General features: G+C 36.3%; 1 protein-coding gene across 1 annotated transcript; it reads right to left on the bottom strand.

The window, feature by feature from the left end:
• Positions 1–1,413: 1,413 nt before the first annotated feature.
• LOC126061514 (olfactory receptor 5AC1-like) lies at positions 1,414–2,337 on the bottom strand. Its single transcript, XM_049858088.1, has one exon. The coding sequence runs from the start codon at positions 2,332–2,334 to the stop codon at positions 1,414–1,416; it is 921 nt and encodes a 306-aa protein (XP_049714045.1). The 5' UTR covers positions 2,335–2,337.
• Positions 2,338–18,376: the final 16,039 nt, after the last annotated feature.

Here is an 18,376-nt window from a genome sequence, read left to right as displayed (position 1 = left end):
CAGCTTCCACCAGGCTGAGTCATGCACAAATAGGTGGTGCCTGCCTACCACCACCAACTGTGCTGACATGGATCACAATAGAGGGTCCCAGACAAAGCTGCAGAAAAATGTAGAACAAAATTCTAACTCACACACACACACAAAAGACCAGACTTACTGGTCTGACAGAAACTGGAGAAACACTGAGAATATGGCCCCCAGACACATTTTTAGCTCAATAATTAAGTCACTCCTGAAGTTTATCCTTCAGCCAAAGTTTAGACAGGCCCATAAAACAAAACTAAATGGACATACCAGCCAAGGGACAAGGACAAGAAGGCAGGAAGGGACAGGAAAGCTGGTAATGGGGAACCCAAGGTCTGGAAGGGGAGAGTGTTGACTTGTAGGGTTGGCAACCAATGTCACAAAACATTACGTGTATTAATTGTTTGATGAGAAATTAGTTTTCTCTATAAACCTTCATCTAAAGCACAATTAAATAAATAAATAAGAACTGTTTAGGAATGTATGAATACTTTTTAAATAGGATTTACACAGGCGGAGTCTTATTTTAAAAGACTAGAAGCTTGGAAACCTTTTTAACATGTGTGTCCATAAATGCAAGAGTTCATTCATGTTACAAAAAATAGTACTTTGGTGATTTGTTCATAGAAAACTAAGTTCAAGTTTTATGCTTGAGTATGGATTTAAAACAATGACAAAAAAAAATGAGTAGAGTCTATCCTTAGAGTTTTACAAACTATTTTAATAATAATTTATAATTAAGACAAGCTTATATAGCCCAATTTTTTTATTCATTTATTTAAGAACTATTTACTCATTCGTTTAAGAACACAGGACCAGTGCCCATTTCAATCAAGGATTCTATAGAGGAATTCTGATCAAAACGGGGAAAACGCAGACCCAAATTTAAAATTTTCATGGACTCCAAACATTCTGGGGCCCCTAAGGCGGGATGAACCCTTGAAACTATCACTCTGAGATAATCATTAAACCTTCAGCCAAAAATATCCCCTGAAGTCTACCTAAAACTAAACAATTGTTTAGCTTGAATGGTAAAGAATGCCTGCCTTGAGCAATATGCTCTTTAAAAAATACCTATATGGGATCAGATTGACAACTCTACTTAAAAGATTAGACAGGAAACTTAGGGCGGCAGTGAGTTTATGTTAATGGGGGAGGAGCAACTCAGAATAGGGAGGTAAGAATGGTTCCACAGCTCAAAGGATGTAATTGATGTCACTGAATTGTACAAGTAGAAACTGCAGAATTGGTGCATGTATTGTTGTGTGTGTCCTCAACAACAACAAAGTAAATGAAATACAAAGAAAAAAGGACACAGTACCAGGTATTATGATTTATTTAAGCAGAAAGTGAAATGAAAAAAATAGTAAAAATTTCCCTGAAAAATATTTATTTCTTTATGACTTTTCTCAGTGCAGCTAAAACTTCCTTGTTTCTTAGGCTGTAAATAAAGGGGTTTAGCAGGGGAATTATTATGGTGTAAAACAGTGAATACATCTTATCCTGATATTTATCTGGGCCAGACCCAGGATGCACATACATGAAGAAGAGAGTGCCGTAGAACAAAGAGACAGAGAGCAGATGGGCACTACACGTGGAAAAGGCTTTCCTTCTGCCCTTTTCAGACTTCTTTTTCAGGATAGCAAAGAGGACACGGGTATAAGAGACTACAATGGTCATAAAAGTAAAAGCTTGTATAAAAGCAGCAAAAATGAAAACCACTAATGCATTAATAGATGGGTCAGTGCAAGAAATTGTATATAGTGGCAAGATTTCACAGTAGAAATGATGTATTAGATTGGTCTGGCAGAAGGTTAATCTAAATAATAACCCTACATGAATTATGGGATGCAGAAAACCAATTACATAAGACATACTTATTAACCAAGTGCACAGCCTGTTGGACATCACCACTGGATACAGCAAGGGGTTGCATATGGCGACATAGCGGTCATAGGCCATCGCTACCAGGAGGAAACATTCTGTGGTTGAACTGAAACCAAAAAAATAATATTGGGCCATGCACTCAAAGAGGGATATCATCTGACTCTTGTCTAAGATATTGACAAGCATCCTGGGAGTCACAGAGGATGAAGTACAAGCATCTGCAAAGGCTAAACCACCAAGGAGTAAGTACATGGGTGTGTGAAGATGGGGGTCCTTCCAGATGAGAGCTATCAGTCCAAGGTTCCCCCCCATGGTGACAAGGTAGATCACCAAGAACACCAGGAACAGGGGGACCTGCAGAGAGGGATTATCTGTAAGTCCTGTGAGAACAAACTCTGTCACCAGAGTCTCGTTTGTCTCCATTGTATCCACCCAGGCTGATCACTGCATGAGAGAATAGGTAAAGAAAAAATCAATCAAAGTTTGTGTCAAATGATACTGGACTGCAATGTTATATTCCTCTGTACTGAATATCTGTTACTCAACAAATATGCAGAAGCAGTGTTTCTCTTTTGAAAAACACACCTAAAAATGTTATGTATTCTATACATGATTTTGAGAAATAAGGTTTAAATATATATATATATGTGTCTATATATACATTTTTTTATATACATGTACAGATTATATAATTTTAATAATATGTAATTTGAAGGGTTATGGGAGAGTAGGTATCAGTTGACATGGTCTAAAAACTTATAACTCAGAATATCTTCAAATTGAATGCATTAACAAGGAAATTTTATATAGAATAAGTAATAAAAAATACATACTCTATTTTATGATAAAATCTCTTAAAATTGGACTCTGGTTCTTGTTTAAAAGTGTTTTCTCACTTTCTTAGGAACTCTTTCATATCTTTTGTACTAAAAAAAAGGTATCTATCTTTGTTACTAATGATATATGTTCTTCATTCTTCCTTAAAATTCCTTGGACATTAATAAATTGACTAATAGGACAAGGAATTAAATTCCGTTTCTGCTGTCTTTTGTCTGTTGCCATTATGTTACTTAATTACACAGTAACCAAAACCATCACAAATTTTAAATAGACTTTTTAATTTCCCCCAATAAACCCTCATATGTGAATACAATAATTCATTCATCAACAAATATTTGTTGTTATATCATATTGAGTATCATATTAAATATTTATAGACAACAAGTTAAAGGCACTGTCATTCTTACTTCAGTCGCACACAGAATTTCCAATTCTGGCATTACACAAATGATGGGAAAATAACTTCTATTTTAAAAGGAGAAAAAAAACAATAAAACAAAGACACTTGCCAGCTTGTTTGCCAATTTTAGATTGAAGAGCTATCATTAAACACACTGATGTAGGTAATGATTATTCAGTTAACTAAGAATATCTTTTAATATTTCCGAGACACATAATTCTAAACTAATCTTAAGGCTTTGCTTTACTGCTCTTTTTAGTATTTTTTGAATATCAGGGCCAGGACTATCCAAGTTTTGTCAGGAAACATTACAAAAGACATAACAATGGAAACAATGGCCAGTGTTTTTAATATTTTGATTCAATTTAAATGATAAAAAATCATATATTTTGCTTAAATAACAAATTACATGAAGCGAAAAAATAAACCACATAATAGGCAATGACTGATAAAAAATAAGTAAGGCTGAAAAGGCCCCAAATCAAAAATGTATCAGTGAGTTGTACAAGCCTGTGGTATCAGTGAGAAATACACTGTGGAAACCAAAAGGAAAATATCTAAAAGTCAGCACCATTACAATTTATTTCTTTACAGACAAAAGTTGTGCCTAATTCCAGACAAAAGATGTGGTTCATATATTTAAATTCCTTCCTTAATAATCTAAAGCAAGATCTGCCAATTAGATACAGCTGATCAAAATATATAACCACTCAAGGGAATATTTACAAGTCTTAGATTCACAACGTCCAGGCTTTTATGACAAGATCAGCCAAGTAGTTATCACACACACACACATTACTACTTCTATAATTCACCACTTCTGTATAGACCCAGCTGAAGACTGCACTCCCCAATTCTAGCCTGAAGCTAATTTTTTTAAAGTACCCAGTTTTTATTGCAAATAGAAGGAACAATGGTGAAAATTTAAGAAACAGAGGGTTTGAAAAACAGAGTTCTGGCAGGAATAATCCTTAAACAGTAAACATTTTTTGCATATTTTTATATATGTAAAATATATTTACACATATTTTACACAGAAAGGCACTTAGGTTTTTTCCCTTAAGAAGAGAGTAACGAGCCAGTATCTTAGCACTTTTCATGGAAAGAATAATAACAATAAAATTAAACATTACATTCTCACCCAGTTCCTAGAAGTAGATGTACAGATGCCATGAAGGTATAAATTTTCATGAAGAGATCTTGAAATACAAGAGAATGAGGATGTCAAAGACAATTATTCTCCCCATATTAATTTTCTCTAAGAACTGCAGTAAAGAGGGAATGATATTTATTTCTTCTGACTTTCGTGCATATTTGTAAAGATAATATTGAAACTCCCTCAATGCCTCCAAAGGTTTCCCTGCAGGATAAAGTCAATCTACTGGGCATTGTAGACTAATCAACAAATCACCTTTGATAGACCCATGTGTCCATGTGTAACTATTATTTTTACTGTTTTTTTTTTTTTTCTTTTCTTTATTTTGAAAACAAAAGCATTTACGGTCATTGTAGGAAAAAATTGAAAATGTAGAAAGCACAGAAAACACTACTAATACTATAATCTCACTAACCACTGATAACTCTTCCAACTTTTTCCCAAACATCTACCTCTATTTATGAATTAGATATTATGTGTTATGTATGTATTTTTTTTATGTATTTGTACAGACTTTTAAAAATAAAATTCTGATATTTCTTTACATACTTTTTCATGAACTATTTTTAAATTAACAATACATTATTTTTTTACTTTTCCATGTCATTATTTTGAAAAAACACATTTGCTTTTTTATCTAGCTGTGTAACTTTTCATGAAGATATGGAATTATAAAGTCCTACAATTCAAATTAATTTGTCCAAGTATGTGAAACTGTTATGGATTTATTAGAAATATGCAACGGGCTCTCTAGGAAAGTTGTACCAATTTATACTGCAAATTTTGAAACAGCCCATTTCCTCCAATTCCCACTAGCCAAAAAAGAAAGAAACAAAGAAAACTACATGTGTGTACATATATATGTATAATTATATGCACAATTATTTTTTTACACATAATTATACACATATATGAAATATACACACATAGTTATACCTATATATGCACACATAATCATATATACAGGTAGATAGATGGAAGGGTGGATGGATGGATAGATATATAGAAACAATTAAATTTATCAAGAAGTATGCCCAATCTGTATGTATATGGTAAAAGCGTAAAACTTTACTGAGAAGTATAAAATGTGTTTAATTTATGGAAATGGAAAATTTTACCTAAATAGGAATACTCCCTCTAATAAAGATGTTAATTCTCCCAAATTAATATATAAATATGATGCACTGTAAAACAAAGTCATGAAGAGATAATTTAACTGGAAAATCCTAATTCATGTGAAAAAGAAAATAGATGAAAATAGCCAAAAGAATATTTTCAAAAAGAAAAAACAAGAGGAGAAGAGATGTTCCCTGTCAGGTATTGCAATATATCATAAGTTTGCTATAAAAATTGAAATCATGCTTAATGTCATCAAGGTTCACTATGGGTACAAATTCACTAAAATTTGAATGTCTGCTCCTAGAGGAAGGGGAGGAAGAATAGTAAAGTAGTTAAGAGCATAGACTTTGGAAAGACACATAAGTCAAATATTGGCTTTAACTCTAAGACTTTGGTCAAGTAACTTAAATTCTCTGAATCTTGACTTCCTCGTTGGTGAAATAGTTAATAATGTACACCTACAAGGTTGCTACATGAATCAAATGAAAGGATGAGTGTAAATCCTCAGCACTGTACTTAACAGATAGTAAGTGCTCATTGAATGGTACCTATAACTATTTTTGTTATTTTAGTATTAACACAAACTGGTTAAGCTCTTTTGTGAGAATTGTGTTTAGAGTGAGCAAAATTGAGATACACATTGTTATTTTGTGACAATGGCAATTTAACTGTGCACTTAAAATAACTTCTACATCTGGCTCATCATCCTCAAATTGGCACAGAGACCAGAAAAAAGTGAATTATGTGGAGGAACCATGACACATCTTCTGAAAAGAAAAAAAAACCTGTGGGTAAAACATGATTTAAAGAGAAACACCTAAATATTTTAATAAAAATTACAAACCTTTCAAAACTAAACACTTCAGACTGAATCTTTATAATATAAGGACATTTTCCTTCCCTACTACAATATCATTATGGCATCTGACAAAACTAACACTATTCCCCAAGGACTATCTAATAACTAGTCTATACTGAAATATGTCCAGATGATCGCAATTTGTCTTTTATATCATTGCATTACATTTGTTTGTTTTATATCTCAAGACTTACTTAATCCAGGACAGACTCATCTGCTTTTCCTTCCTTTACTTTTTTTTCCTAATAGCAATGATTTACTGAAGAGCCTGGGACAATTGTCTTGTGGAATGCTCCACACTCTGGATTTGTCTAACCAACTTATTTTTCTATTCCCAGTGAAAATTATATCTAAGGCTTGAGTAGATATTTTGGGCAAGAATATTTCATACAAAAATAGACTTCACTAAAAAAACCCAGTAAGTCATTAAACAAATAAGCAAGCAAATAATAACAAGTTTCAGAAGAGGGAGAAGAGTGCCCAAAGTTTCTACAATATGTTATATAAACTGTCCGGTTTCAAAAGAAAAATTATAAGGCATGCAAAGAAATATAAAAGCATAATCCATAAAATCAGAAAAAAGCAGGTAACAAAATTTGCTTGTGAGAGTGACCAGATGTCACATTTTACAAAGACTTCAAAGTACCCATTGTAAAGAACAAAAGGAAATCATGGTTAAAAAAGTAAAAAAAAAAAAAAAGCATGTTGACAAAAGGAGAGGGGAGGGCAAAAAAAGTACAAAAAATATTCAAAGAAATAATGGTTGAAAATTTCCCAAATATAAGAAAAACATTCATCTAAATATCCAGGAAGCTCAACAAACTCCAAGTAGAATAAACACAAAGAGGTCCACAAACAGACATGTCATAGTAAAAATGCTGTAAGCCAAGGACAAGGACAAAAATCTTGAAAGCAGCGAGAGAAAAACAACCCATCACTTGCAAGTGAACCCAATAAGATTAACAGCTCACTTCCAAACAGAAGCAATGTCAGCCAAAAAGCAGTGGGATTACATATTCGAATTTATCTAAGGGGTTAAAATAAATAAGTAAATTTTAAAAACCTGCCAACTAATTATTCTAAATACAGCAAAGCTGTTTTTAAAAAGAGTGAAATGAAGGCTTTCCAAGATAAACAAAAACTGAGAGAATTTGTTGCTATCAGACCCACCTTACAATACTAAAGGAAGTAAATCAGGCTGAAAGCAGATGACCCCAGAGGGTAATTTGAATGTATATGAAAAAACTAAGAGCACCAGTAAAGATAATTATGTAATTTAAAAAACAGTATAAATGCATGTTTTTCTTCTTTTCTTAACTGATTTTAAAACCAATTGTATAAATAATATATGTATATAATATATTGTTAGACTTATATAGATATGTAATACATGGATATTTACCAACAATAGCATAAAGGACATAGATTGAAGAAAAGCTGAAATGTGTTAAGGAAATTACTACAGATGGTAAAGTAATAATAATAAGAATGTATTGTTGGGTTTATAATGTAATTTTTATATATGTAATATGCATAGCAATAATATCAAAAAAAGGAGGGAAATGTATCTGCTTTGTTGAGTAGCTCATCTTACCAATGATAAGATGTGAAAAAAAAAAGGACAGTCATAAGGACAGTTAAGTGGTAACTGGAATATGTTGGAAGTTGGGACTACCTGTATTGATATTTAATAGTTCCTATTTTTTATAGCCAGATTTAAGAAGCCCTGGTGGTGTAATCATTAAGCATTTGACTGCTATCTTGGAGGTTCAATTGCACCAGCCCCTTTACCGGAGAAAAGACCTGGAGACCCACTTCCATAAAAATTACAGCCTAGGAAACCTATGGGGCAGTTCTACTTTGTCATATGGGGTCACTATGACCCAGAATCAACTCCATCGGCAAAAAAAAAAAAAGAGCAAAGCTACATTTATCAATGTTGTTATCATAAGGTGCCATGAGTCAGTTCTGACTTATAGCGACCCTATGTACAACACAATGAAACATTGCCTTGTCCTGCTCCATCCTCACAATCATTGCAATGTTTGACCCCATTGTTACAGCAACTGTGTCAGTCCATCTTGTTAAGAGTCTTTCTCTTTTTTTCTGAACCTCTACCTTACCAAGAGCCCTGATGGCACAGTAGTTGAGAGCTTGGCAGCTAACCAAAGGTCAGCAGTTCCAATTCATCTGCTGCTCCTTGGAAACTACATGGGGGCAGTTCTCCTCTCTCCTATAGGATTGCTATGAGTCAAAATTGACTCAATAGTAGTTTTGGTTTTGGTTTTCTACTTTACCAACCATGATGTTCTTTTACAGGGACCATCCCCAATGATAACATGTCCAAAGTATGTGAGAAGAAGTTTCGCCATCCTTGCTTCCAAGACGCACTCTTGCTGTACTTTTTCCAGGACAAACGTTTTCATTTTTCTGGCAGTCCATGGTATATTGAATATTATTCATCAATACCATAATTCAAAGGCATCAATTCTTCTGCAGTCTTCCTTATTCATTGTGAGCTTTCACGTGCATATCAGGTGACTGAGAATACAATGTCTTGGGTCAGACAAACCTTAGTCCACAAAGTGAAAGCTCAGCTTTTCAAATCTTTATAGAGGTCTTTGGCAGCAGATTTTCCCAGTGCAACACATAGTGCGATTTCTTGTCTGCTGCTTCCATGGGCATTGACTGTAGAACCAAGTATAATGAAATCCTCAACAACTTCAATATCTATCATGATGTTTCTTATTGGTCCAGTTGTGAGGATTTTTGTTTTCTTTATGTTGAGGTGTAATCCATACTGAAGACTGTAGTCTTTGATCTTCATCAGGAAGTGCTTCAAGTCCTCTTTGCTTTCAGCAAGCAAGGTTCTGTCACCTGCATATCAAAGGTTTAATGAGACTTCCACCAATCCTGATGCCAAGTTCTTCTTCATATAGCCTGGCATCTTGGATTATTTGCTCAGCATACAGATCGAATAAGTACAGTGAAAGGATACAACCGTGAAGGACACCTTTCTTGATTTTAAACCATGCACTATCCCCTTGTTCTGTTCGAACAACTGTCTGTTGGTCTTTGTGCAGGTTTCTTATGAGCACAATTAAAGTATTCTGGAATTCCTACTCTTCGAAATCTTGTCCATAATTTGTTAGTATCCATACAGTCAAATGCCTTTACATAGTCAATAAAACACAGGTAACCATCTTTTTAGTATTCACTGTTTTCAGCCAAGATCTGTCTGACATCAGCAATGATATCCCTCATTCCACATCTTCTTCTGAATCCTACTTGAATTTCTGGCAGTTCTCCGTCGATGTACTGGTACAACTTGTTTTTGAATTATCTTCCGCAAAATTTTCCTTACGTGTGATACTAATGATATTGTTCAATAATTCCTGCATTCTGTTGGATCATCCTTCTTTGGAATGGGCACAAATATGGATCTCTTCCAGTCAGTTGGCCAGGTAGTTGTCTTCCAGATTTTTTGGCATAGACTAGTGAGCACCTCCAGGGCTGCATTCGTTTACTGAAACATCTCAATTGGTATTCCACCAACCCCTGGAGCCTCGTTTGTCACTAATGCCTTCAGTGCAGCTAGGACTTCTTCCTTCAATACCATGGGTTCTTGATTGTATGTTATCTCCTGATATGGCTGAATGTCGACCAATTCTTTCAGTACAGTGACTCTGTGTATTCCTTCCATCTTCTTTTGACATTTCCTGCATCATTTAATATTTTCCCCCACAGAATCCTTTAAAATTGCAACTCGCAGCTGAATTTTTTCTTCAGTTTTTTCAGCTTGAGAGATGCTGAGTGTGTTCTTCCCTTTTGGTTTTCAAACTCCAGGTCTTTGCATATTTTATTGTAATACTTTACTTTGTCTTCTCAAGCTGCCCTTTGTTATCTTCTGTTCAGCTCTTTTACTTCATTATTTTTTCCTTTTGCTTTAGCTACATTCAAGAGCTACTTTCAGAGCCTCTTCTGACGTCCATTTTGGTCTTTTCCTTCTTTTCTGTCTTTTTAATGACCTCTTACTTTCTTCATGTTTGTTGTCCTTGATATCATCTCACAACTCATCTGATCTTGAGTCATTAGTGTACAGTCTGTGAAATCTTTTCTTGAGATGGTCTCCAAATTCAAATGAGATATACTCAAAGTTGTATTTTGGCTCTCGTAGATTTGTTTTAACTTTCTTCAGCTTCAACTTGAACTTGCGTATGAGCAATTGATGGTCTGTTCCACATTTGGTCCCTCGCCTTGTTCTGACTGATGATCCTGAACTTTTCCATTTTCTCTTTCCACAGATGTAATCGATTTGATTCCTGTGTTTTCCACCTAGAAGGTCCAAGTGTATAGTCCCTATTTATGTTGTTGCAAAAAGTATTTGCAATTAATAAATTGTTGGTCTTAAAAATTCTGTCACGCAATCTCTGGCATCGTTTCCATCACCAAGGCTTTATTTTCCAACTACAGATCTTTCTTCTTAGTTTCTAACTTTCGAGTTTCGATCACCAGTAATTACCAATGCATCTTGATTGCATGTTTGTCTTAGTCTGGAAGCTCCACTGAAACCTGTCTAACATGGGAGACTCTGCTGACATTTGAAATACCAGAGGCATAGCTTCCAGCATTGTAACAACACGAAAGCCACCAGAGTACAACAAACTGACAGATGTATGGTGGAATTAATCAGTACAGCCAGATTTATCAATATCTTGAAAAAAAATTTTTTTTCCACTTACTGATAGTCAATTGAAGAACTAAAATATACACTTTCCTAGCAAAAACAGTACACTTTGCAATCTGCATGCTGTTTCACTTGTAAAATTTAAACACGAATTTTATGATCTCATAAAATACGTGAATTAAAGTCATTCAAATTTTGTCTTTCAATGTGTTCTTACTGTTTATTCTGAATCGAACATTTAACTATAGGAATACGTAATACCACAGGGTTTGGAGACACGAAATGCTACTTAAATAATCCCAAACTTTTACAAATTTACTCCTTTGGGTGAGGGAACAGTCTATTTTACTTTTTTCTTAGTAAAGGCCTCATTGTAGAGAAAAGCAAAGGGTAGGGGGAGGAATTTGAATCAAATACCTTTGGGAGGAGGCCCAAGCTTCTCAGAACCCCTTGTCCCTCCCCACTTTGGGTGCTTGGGAATGGAGTGAGGGAGGGAAAGGGAAGAGGCAGGGCATTATTGAGAAAGCTAATGAGTAGAAAAAAAGTCCTGGTGGGTTATATTTTGAGTCCATAAGAGGGAAGGACATGGGCCAGGCCTCCAGAGAGCAGAGTCTGGGCCCTGCAGGTGCACTCCTGGAAACCCACTCCACACTTCTTGTTGCTGGAAGTGTAGGGGCCCCAGGTCTACTCTGTGCACCTGCTCCCTGAGCCAGCCTTATTAATCTTGTCTTTTTTTTTTTTTGGCCACAGTGGAAGTGAATGCCAGCAGGAGAATGAGGAGGGGGAAGTCTAGGTGCCTGCTGACTGTCTTACTGCTTTGCTTTCTCTTGCTCCAGGCCACAAACTTACTCTTAAAAGGGGTTCAGGTAGCTGAATCCCATTGGTCTGGATGAACTATAAAACTGAGAGTTCTCTGAATAAACTTCTAAATAGAATGGAATGTTTATTAATGTTTGAGTAATAAAACATGCTAATTTGAAACACACATACTAGTACATAAGTGAGATCTTTATATAAAAAGACAAGAAAAGGCAAATTATAGAGACCAAAGTTTATGAGTGCTTACCAGGGGCAGGGGGGAGGGGAAAAGGGGAGTTAATGATGATGGAAAAATCACATTGATTAAGGGTAGGTTTGCACAGCCTATTACGGTAATTGCTGTCAATAAGTTGTACTTCTGTAAAAAGTTGAACTGGACCAAAGGGACCACAACTACCACAGCCTCCACCAGACTGAGTCCAGTACAACAAGATGGTTCCCAGCTATCACCACCAACTGCTCTGACAGGAATCACAATAGAAGATCCCGGACAGAGTGGGAGAAAAATCTAGAACAAAATTCTAACTCACAAAAACAGTCTAGATTTACTGGCCTGACAGAGACTGGAGAAACCCCTAGACACATTTTTAGCTCAGTAATGAAGTCACTTCTGAGGCTCAGCCTTCAGCCAATGATTAGACAGGCCCATAAAACAAAACATGACTAAAGGTGCACACCAGCTCAGGGGCAAGGGCTAGAAGGCAGGAGGGGACAGGAAAGCTGGTAACAGGGAACCCAAGGTCAAGAAAGGAGAGTGTTGACATGCCGTGGGGTTGATAATCAATGTCATAAAACAGTATGTGTACTGACTGTTTAATTAGAAGCTAGTTTGTTTTGTAAACCTTCATCTAAAGTGCAATAATAAAATTTTAAAAAAAAATCACCTATATGAGACTAAACAGTCAACAACTACTTTAGAACAAAGGTGAGAATGTGAGGGAGCAGGGAAACTACATTAATGGAAAGGGAACAACCAGAATGGAAATAATGAGAATGTTCATGCATTGTGAAGAATGTAACCAACGTCACTGAACAACTGTGTAGAAGTGGTTGAATGGGAACCTAAACTGCTGTGTAAATCTTCACTGAAAACACAATAAAATATTATTTAAAAAAAAAACTAGAGCTGGCAAAAATTGTGTGATATATTTACAAAAAAAAAAAGAGCAGCTGCTGAGGCTGCTTATGTACAACCAATCACCTTATGGGATTTGGTTCCTTGGTCTGGAGGTTTAGGGTCATAGTTTCATGGGACATCCCAGTTAATTGGCATAATAACAAATGTAGTACTTCTACTTTCTAGTTTGTTGAGTACTGCCTTGAGTCTTAAAAGCTTGCAAATGGCCATCCAAAGTGCAACAACTGGTCTCCATTTGCCTAGAGCCACAGAGGAAGAAGAATAGGGAATAGGAGAAAATGGAATGTATGGCTAATTAATTGCCTCTATGAATAACTGCCTTCTTTACCATGAGACCAGGATAAACTGGGTGGTGCCCAACTACCATTACTGAACACTTTGATCAAAGATTCCATAGAAGAACCCTGGTCAAAAAGGGAAAAATGCAGAACAGAATTTCACCAAATTCTCGTGGACTTCAGACTTCCTAGAGCTACGGAGGGTAGATGAATACCTGAAACTATTGTCCTTAGATAATATTCTTAATTCAAAAATATCCCCTGAAGCCTTCTTGAAACAAAACATTTAGCTTAACCAGTGGAAAAAAAAAAAAGTCTGCCTTGAGCATTATGCTCTTTTAAGAACCATCTACATGGGGTCAAATTGACAACAGCAACTCAAATGATTAGATTGGAAACTTAGGAGGCAGTGAGTTTATGTTAATGGGGGAGGAACAACTCAGAAAAGGAGGGTGAGAATGGTTGCACAACTGGAAGAATGTAACCAATGTCACTAAAGTATACATGTAGAAACTGTTGAATGGTCTTTGTTTTGCTGTGTATATTCTTAACAAGAACAAAAACACGTGGTGTATATTCGTAGAATTCAACAGGAATAGTAGCAACCCTTTCAAATATAGACAAACAAAATATTTTTCCAGGGGGAGTGTTTCATCACTGACATTGTTTAGAATTGCTGACAAATAGTGATAATAAAAAGCAAGCTTGGAGGAGAATTTGGAATCTTCATCCATTGCTAGTGGGACTGTAAAATGGTAAAGTACTATGGAAACTGACAATTCCTCAAAACATTAAACCTAGACTTACCATATGACCCTCTTAGATATACAGTCAAAAGAATTCAAAGTAGGGACTCAAGCAGATACCTCTACATCAATGTTCATTGCAGCATTGTTCATAATAGCCAAAAGGTGGAAACTATCTAAATGCCTATCAGCAGATGAATGGATAAACAAAATATGGTACATACATACAATGAAACACTACTCAGCCATAAAGAGAAATGATGTCCTCATACATACTACAAAATGGATGAATCTTGAAAACGTGCTAAGCAAAATGTTAGTCACAAAAGGACAAATACTGTATGATCCCACTTATACATGAAGTATCTAGAATAAGCAAATATATAGAAAACACAGTTTATTAGTAGTTACCAGGGGCAGGAGGGAGAAAGGAAGAGGAAGCCATTGCTTAGGGGTACTGAGTTTCTGTTGAGGGTGGTGGAAGAATTTGAAACAGAATCAGACAGCGGTGATGGTTGCACAACATGATGAACATAATTAATAACATTGAATTATAAATGTGAAAAGTGTTGAAATGCCTTGTTATATATATATATATATATGTACACACTTACATATATGAGCTGGCCTATAGGGTTTCCAAGGAGCAGCTGGTGGATTTGAACTGCCAACTTTTGCTTAGGAGACGAGCTCTTAACCACTGTGCCACGAGGGTTCCAATATACATACATATATATATATATACATTTACAACAAAAAAGTAAACTTGGTTTTTACCGGTTTTATTGCTTTAAAATTCCGCACAGACAATGCATCTTCCTTATTGCTTACACACAAGACAACCACTCCCACAGTCCCATCCTTGGTACGCTGTGGTGCAAAGTTTAACTTTTGTACGTGCTAGGAGGGTTCATTTTTTTAAACCTGGCAGAAAACTGGACCAGTGACTCAAAGGATTAGGAAGGATTCTTAGGTCGGGAATAAGGAGTAGACATGAGTTCATTTTATAAACTGAGCACTGATTGTTCAGGAGACATTCTGACAGTCAATGAAATGTTCTCATCAATTCATGTCATAGTTGAGTTTTAAACAAGGCTAGGTTTCATGACACGGATAGAGCTCAGAAGTGAAAAAGAAAATGAGAGTCCACAGCTGACAGAAACCAAGTTTGAGTAAGTAAGTGTGAAACATGTGCTCCATTTTCCCACTCTGAATTGGTCATTGCCCCAAATAATTTGAATGTAGATGTAAAGTTTTTCATAATCAGCTCAAACCTCATTAACGGTTTGAGGACTGATAGGGATCCTACTTACGAGTAATAAGCTTTACTCCATGTGTGAGAACCAGAGAATTATTTATACATAGTGGTTTGTAATTTTCTCTCAGCGAGCTTTTACTAATTTACCTTGTGTACATTATCATCATGTCAAATGATTGTCATTCTCATAGAAACGTAATATTTTTTATTCCAAAAAAAGCAAAAGTAATCACCATCTAACCAAGGATGCAGCTAAAGGCTTTGAACACTTCAATCACTACAGTCAGTTCCATCCTTGGTCGAGCTGGTTTAGAGAGCACACTCAAAGTCCTAAAGTACTTTATTTACAAAATAGGGAGAACTCCCTTGTGATAACATCTCCTCAGTACAAGAGGCAAGTGATTTTTCCTGGGCCATTCTTTTTTCACTCACTAATTTAGGTGTTGGCCCCAAAGCAGTTTCTTGGGAGGTGAACTGGCATCTCTAAGAAGCTTCTTCAGCACCCTTTGTTGTTGCTGTTAGGTGCCTTCAAGTTGATGTCTACTCATAGTGACATTATAGGGCCTCTTCCTTTTTTTTTTTTTTTTATTCACTTCAGAACTTCTTTTGCAGTTTTCTGGTCTGTTATGGGTTAAATTATGTCTAAAATATTCAAGTCCTAATCCCTGACACCTATAAATGTGACCTTATTTGAAAATAGCTTCTTTGCCGATGTAATCCAGTTAAAATGAGGTCATACTGGATTAGGGCAGGCTCTAATCCAATATGGCTGGTGTCCTTGTAAGGTGTTTCCTGCGTCATTCAATATTTTGCCCATAGAATCCTTCAATATTGCAACTCGAGGTTTGAATTTTTTCTTCAGTTCTTTCAGCTTGTGAAATGCCTAGTGTGTTCTTCTCTTTTGGTTTTCTAACTCCAGGTCTTTGCATATTTCATTATAATACCTTACTTTGTCTTCTTGAGCTGCCCTTTGAAATTTTCTGTTCAACTCTTTTACTTCACCATTTCTTCCATTTACTTTAGCCACTCTATGTTCAAGAGCGAGTTTCAAAGTCTCTTCCGGCATCCATTTTGGTCTTTTCTTTATTTCCTGTCTTTTTAATGACCTTTTGCTTTCTTCATGTTTGATGTCATTACACAACTCATCTGGTCTTCAGTCATTAGTGTTCAATGTGCCAAATGAATTCTTGAGATGGCCTCTAAATTCAGGTGGGGTATACTCAAGGTCATATTTTGGCTCTCATGGACTTGCTTTAATTTTCTCCAGCTTCAACTTGAGCAATTAAGGGTCTGTTCTGCAGTCAGTCCCTGGCCTTGCTCTGAGTGATGATGTTGAGCTCCTCCATCATTTCTTTCTACAGATGTACTCAATTTGATTCCTGCATATTCCACCTAGCAAGGTCCACGTATATAGTTGCAGTTTATGTGGTTGAAAAAGGGATTTGCAATAGAAAGTTGTTGGTCTTGCAAAATTCTATCATGTGATCTCCAACATTGTTTCTATCGCCAAGGCCATATTTTCCAACTACGGGTCCTTCTTTGTTTCCAAATTTCGCATTCCAATCACCAGTAATCTGAATTTCAGACCTCAGAAGTTGATAAAAATCTTCAAATTCCTCATCTTTGGCACTAGTGGTTCATGCATAAATTTGATTAACAGTTGTATTAAGTGGTCTTCCTTGTAAGTGTATGGATATTGTCCTATCACTGACAAAGTTGTACTTCAGGATAGACCTTGAAATGTTCTGACAGTGAATGTGATGTCATCTTTCTTCAATTTGTCTTCAATTAGTCATTCCTGGCATAGTATACCATAAGATGATCCAATTCTAAATGGCCAATACCAGTCCATTTCAGTTCACTAATGCCTGGAATATCAACCTTTGTGCACTCCATTTCATTTTCGATGATTTCCAATTTTCCTAGATTCATATTTTATACATTCCATGTTCTCATTATTAATGGATGTTTGCAACTGTTTGCTCTCATTTTGATTTGTGTCACCTCAGAAAATGAAGGTCCTGAAAACTTTAGTCCATTCACATCATTAAGGTCAGCTCTACACTCTCAGAGGTCAGCTGTTCACAGTAGTATATTGGGTACCTACCAACCGGAAGGGATCATCTTCCGGACTATACCAGACAGTGCTGCTATTCATAAGGTTTTCACTAGCCGATTTTTTCAAAAGTAGACCACCAAGTCCATCTTCCTAGTCTGTCCTAGTCTAGAGGCATGACTGAAACCTGTCCACCATGGGTGAACCTGCTGGTGTTTGAAATACCAGAGGCATAGTTTCCAGCACCACAGAAAAACGCAAGCCACCACACAGTATGATAAACTGACAGACATGTAGCAATCACATACCTACCCGAAAACCTAGTACCTACTTATTTTATAGCACTAAACCTTGCATTAAGGAGCCCTGGTGGCACAATGGTTAAGCATTTGGCTGCTAATTGAAAGGTCAGCTGTTTGAACCCAGCAGCCACTCCATGGGAGAAAAAAACCTGGAAATCTGGTTCCACAAAGATTATAGCTTAGAAAACCCTATGAAGCACTTCTACTTTGTCCTATAGGGTTGCTGAATTGCGATCAACTCAACAGCACACAACAACAACAACTACCCTGTATTAGAGTTGTTTGTTTACGAGTCTATCTCCTCTTAAGATTGTGAACTCCTTCAGAGCCCTGGTGGCACAGTGATTAAGAGCTCAGCTGCTAATCAAAAGGTCAGCAGTTCGAATCCACCAACCTCTCCTTGGAAACCCAATGAGGCAGTTCTACACTGCCCTATAGGGTTACTATGAGTTGGAATTGACTCAACAGTAACAGGTTTGGTTTTTTGGGTTTTTGAGAGTGACTATGAAAAATTCTCTCCATAATCAGTGATGACCACAGTGCCTGGACCCTACCAGTCGTTCAGTAACTGAATGAGTGAACGAATTGGTATAGGTGGTACAATGCAGAAGTTCAGAGGGGTCAGTGGTCACAGCTGATGATCAGGCCTCTCAGGGGATTTGGAAGAGACAGAAATCAGGCTGAATCTTTAAAATGAATAGTACTGGGAGAAGCACAAATGATAAAGAGCTTTCCATTTGGAGGCAGAGGGAACAATGGGAGTCGAGTCAGGGACACAGGAATGGGTGAAGCCTCTGTAGTAGGCAA

This window comes from Elephas maximus, chromosome 18 (genome assembly GCF_024166365.1).
Source record: "Elephas maximus indicus isolate mEleMax1 chromosome 18, mEleMax1 primary haplotype, whole genome shotgun sequence".
Lineage (NCBI taxonomy): Eukaryota > Metazoa > Chordata > Mammalia > Proboscidea > Elephantidae > Elephas > Elephas maximus.
The sequence above is the reverse complement of the archived record's forward strand: the minus strand, read 5'-3'. Positions and strand labels throughout refer to the sequence as shown.

Excerpts from the sequence above, each read along its gene's own strand:
- LOC126061514 (XM_049858088.1), bottom strand. The coding sequence starts at position 2,334 with ATGGAGACAAACGAGACTCTGGTGACAGAGTTTGTTCTCACAGGACTT.